The sequence below is a fragment of the Bubalus kerabau genome, chromosome 10, assembly GCF_029407905.1.
Source record: "Bubalus kerabau isolate K-KA32 ecotype Philippines breed swamp buffalo chromosome 10, PCC_UOA_SB_1v2, whole genome shotgun sequence".
In the NCBI taxonomy this organism is placed as follows: domain Eukaryota; kingdom Metazoa; phylum Chordata; class Mammalia; order Artiodactyla; family Bovidae; genus Bubalus; species Bubalus kerabau.
This window is the reverse complement of record NC_073633.1, coordinates 28807773-28811553: the sequence shown is the minus strand read 5'-3', so window position 1 is coordinate 28811553 and position 3781 is coordinate 28807773. Positions and strand designations below refer to the sequence as shown.

At 42.1% G+C, this 3781-nt stretch overlaps 1 gene segment (V, D, J or C); it reads left to right on the top strand.

The window, feature by feature from the left end:
* The first annotated feature begins 2661 nt into the window (after positions 1–2661).
* Positions 2662–3530, top strand: LOC129621988 (T cell receptor alpha variable 26-1-like). The segment is given in 2 exon segments: positions 2662–2701; positions 3151–3530. Coding segments are annotated over 2 exon segments (420 nt in total).
* Positions 3531–3781: the final 251 nt, after the last annotated feature.

Here is a 3781-nt window from a genome sequence, read left to right as displayed (position 1 = left end):
TCTTTACTTTCTGCTATAAGAGTAATGTCATCTGCATATGTGAGGCTGTTGATATTTCTCCTGGCAGTCTTGATTCCAGCTTGTGCTTCCTCCAGCCCAGCGTTTCTTATGATGTACTCTACATAGAATTTAAATAAGCAGGGTGACAATATGCAGCCTTGACATACTCCTTTTCCTATTTGGAACCAGTCTGTTGTTCCATGTTCATTTCTAACTGTTGCTTCCTGAGCTGCATATAGGTTTCTCAAGAGGCAGGTCAGGTGGTCTGGTATTCCCATCTCTTTCAGAATTTTCCACATTTTATTGTGATCCACACAGTCAAAGGCTTTGGCGTGGTCAATAAAGCAGAAATAGATGTTTTTCTGGAACTCTCTTGCTTTTTTGATGACCTAAATCAATCCCTTATGACTATACAGTGGAAGTGAGAAATAGATTTAAGGGACTAGATCTGATAGACAGAGTACCTGATGAACTATGGACGGAGGTTCGTTACATTGTACATGAGACAGGGACAAAGACCATCCCCAAGAAAAAGAAATTCAAAAAACCAGAATGTCTGTCTGAGGAGGACTTACAAATAGCTGTGAAAAGAAGAGAGGTGAAAGGCACAGAAGAAAAGGAAAGATATACCCATTTGAATGCAGAGTTCCAAAGAATAGCAAGGAGAAATAAGAAAGCCTTCCCCAATGATCAGTGCAAAGAAATAGAGGAAAGCAATAAAATGGGAAAGACTAGAAATATCTTCAAGAAAATTAGAGATACCAAGGTAACATTTCATGCAAAGATGGGCACAATAAAGGACAGAAATGGTATGGACCTAACAGAAGCAGAAGATATTAAGAAGAGGTGGCAAGAATACGCAGAAGAACTGTATAAAAAAGATCTTCACGACTAGGATAATCACGAAGGTGTGATCACTCACCTAGAGCCAGACATCCTGGAATGTGAAGTCAAATCGGCCTTAGAAAGCATCACTACCAACAGAGCTAGTGGAGGTGATGGAATTCCTGTTAAGCTATTTCAAATCCTAAAAGAGGATGCTGTGAAAGTGCTGCACTCAATAAGCCAGCAAATTTGGAAAACTCAGCAGTGGCCACAGGACTGGAAAAGGTCAGTTTTCATTCCAATCCCAAAGAAAAGCAATGCCAAAGAATGCTCAAACTACCACACAATTGCACTCATCTCACATGCTAGTAAAGTAATGCTCAAAATTCTCCAAGCCAGGCTTCAGCAATACTTGAACCATGAACTTCCAGATGTTTAAGCTGGTTTTAGAAAAGGCAGAGGAACCAGAGATCAAATTGCCAACATCTGCTGGATCATCGAAAAAAACTGAAGTGGGTAGCCATTTCCTTTTCATGAAGCTAGCCTCATCCAGGGATCGAACCCCTGTTGCCTACACTGTAGATGGATTCTTTACCGACTGAGACACCAGGGATATTCACCTTTCAATCTGAGAAACATTTCAAAAAGTTCACATCCTGTGGGAGTTTAGCTCTGCAGTTCATTTGTTCAGTCACTAGAAGGGGCTGCGTAATTTGGAAACAGCGATCTTTTCTGGCTATCAAGGAAAGGAAGTTTAAGTTTTCCATCGATGTCCCACAGAAAAGTGAAAAAAAAATTTTTTTCATCATCTTTAGACAACTTGATTTGATAATCCTTTGTTGAGTGCATATGGTCAAGGATTCAGGGAATCATGGCCTTATAGCCTAAACCGTTTCCATGTACCTCCCTAAACATTGCTTTCCCATTTCCCACCTCTGGTTAACTCTTCCCTTCCCTATTGCTTACACTCTTTTCTCTTCACTCTTCTTTTTCTGCCAGGATCATTCACCTCCACCCTTCTCCACCACAGATAGTTTGCTTTCCCTTCTGTCTTTTCTGCCTCAGCATCCTTGGTGTCTCTCTGTCTCAGCATCTTTGGTGCAGAGCACCTACAAACATGGGCATAGAGGACTTAAGGATTAAGGACCATTGTTCAAGGAGGATGAGGAGAATACCATCCGTGTCATCAGTTACTATATCAAGAACAGATGTATTGAGAAATGTCTGCCTAGATGGAGACAGATGCATGATTCCAAGGACCTTTTCAGGATGCTGAGCTCCAATATCTGAGCTCAAGACGTTTAGTTTTCTGTCCCAATGTTATTAATATTCCTGTCCCTCAGAGCAATCACAGCCTACTTTGAAATCTCACATACATTTGCTAGAACATGGATGGGAATTTTTATCTCTTTACAATGCACAGCTCAGTACAGTTTTCTGGGATTAAACAATGCTTTCCACAAGCTTCATGGAACGTTAGAAAATGTCTTTGAAGAAGAAATGATAGAACAATGGTTCTGGATAGACACACCATCGTGATTGGTGTTCCTTTTCCAGAGCCAGACTTTAAACTTCACAGAGGATGGCAGCACACACCCTGTGAGTTGGGGATGTCTCTCCTTCTTTGGGGGACATGACTGAAACAGGGCAGGAAGACCTAAACAAGGAACTGCTTGATCATTGGCTGACAGATCCTGGCAAAAGCAGACTGCAATGGATACCTGCACTGGTTGTTAACTCTCTACTAGCAGCAATTGTTTCTGTTCTCTGAAAACCAGCCTAGGAGCAGACACAAGTCTGAACTCTGAGCCCGCAATCCTGGTTTGTCCTTGAAGTATGAGGCTGGTGATTGGAGTAGCTGTTTTTCTGACCTTGGGTAAGTGTTCTGTGTCTACAAAGGATGACTTTGAAGCCAAGGAACCGTAAAGGGTCATTTATTTGCTCTCTACACCTCTCCCTATGTTTTATTCAGCATTATAGCAATGGAATTGAGAACAGATCTATGCATTTGGTAGGGAGTACAAACTTCTATATAACAGGTTAATTCATAGCCATGATCCAGAAGAGACATTAGCAGTGCGCATGTTGGAAGAAATCTCTGGGGTTATTGAGCCAAGGACCCTGGGATAAAGCCTATAGAGTTCTCAGATTCTTGCCATGTGTCTTTGGTCCCTATATAATAGGCATCAATAATATTTCTCAGGACATAGATAAAAACACTGGAGTAGGGGGTAGGTCCAGACGTTTGGGGAGTGTTGTGCCCTTGATCCACAGAATTACACTGATTTGTTGTCAGGGAATAATTTTATTTTCTTGACCCTTTAGGGACTATGATTAATGCTAAGACCACCCAGCCTAGCTGCGTGGATTGTGCTGAAGGAGAGGATGTAAACCTGCCTTGTAGCCACTCTACCATTGGTGGAAATGAGTATATGCATTGGTATCAGCAAAATCCGAATCAGAATACACAGTATGTCATTCATGGCTTACGAGGCACAGTGAGCAGCAGCATGGCCTCTCTGACCACAGCTTCAGACAGAAAGCCCAGCACCTTGGTCCTGCCCCAGGTCATCCTGAGAGACACCGCTGTGTACTACTGCATCCTGAGAGAGGCACACTGGGACAGATGGGGCTGCACCTGTGCAGCATCTCTGATGGGAAGAACTGGGGACAGAGTGGGACAGCAGTCACGAGAGCAAATCTAGAGTCATCTAGAAGGAGAGTCAGAGAGCAGTAAGAGATGAGGAAAATGAAGGGAAAGGAAAGGGAAGAAGATGGATAAAGAAAAGAAGAAAAAGAGGACAAGGAATAAGCCCCTAGTTTACTGATGAATCTGAGAAGAATTTTGAGGTGTGTCAGAATCATAGTTTTAACATAGCAATAAAGTAACAGGTGTAAATAATTTTTATGACTCTTTCTCATGTCAATAAAATGTTGGTTTCAGTGTGCTAGTCCC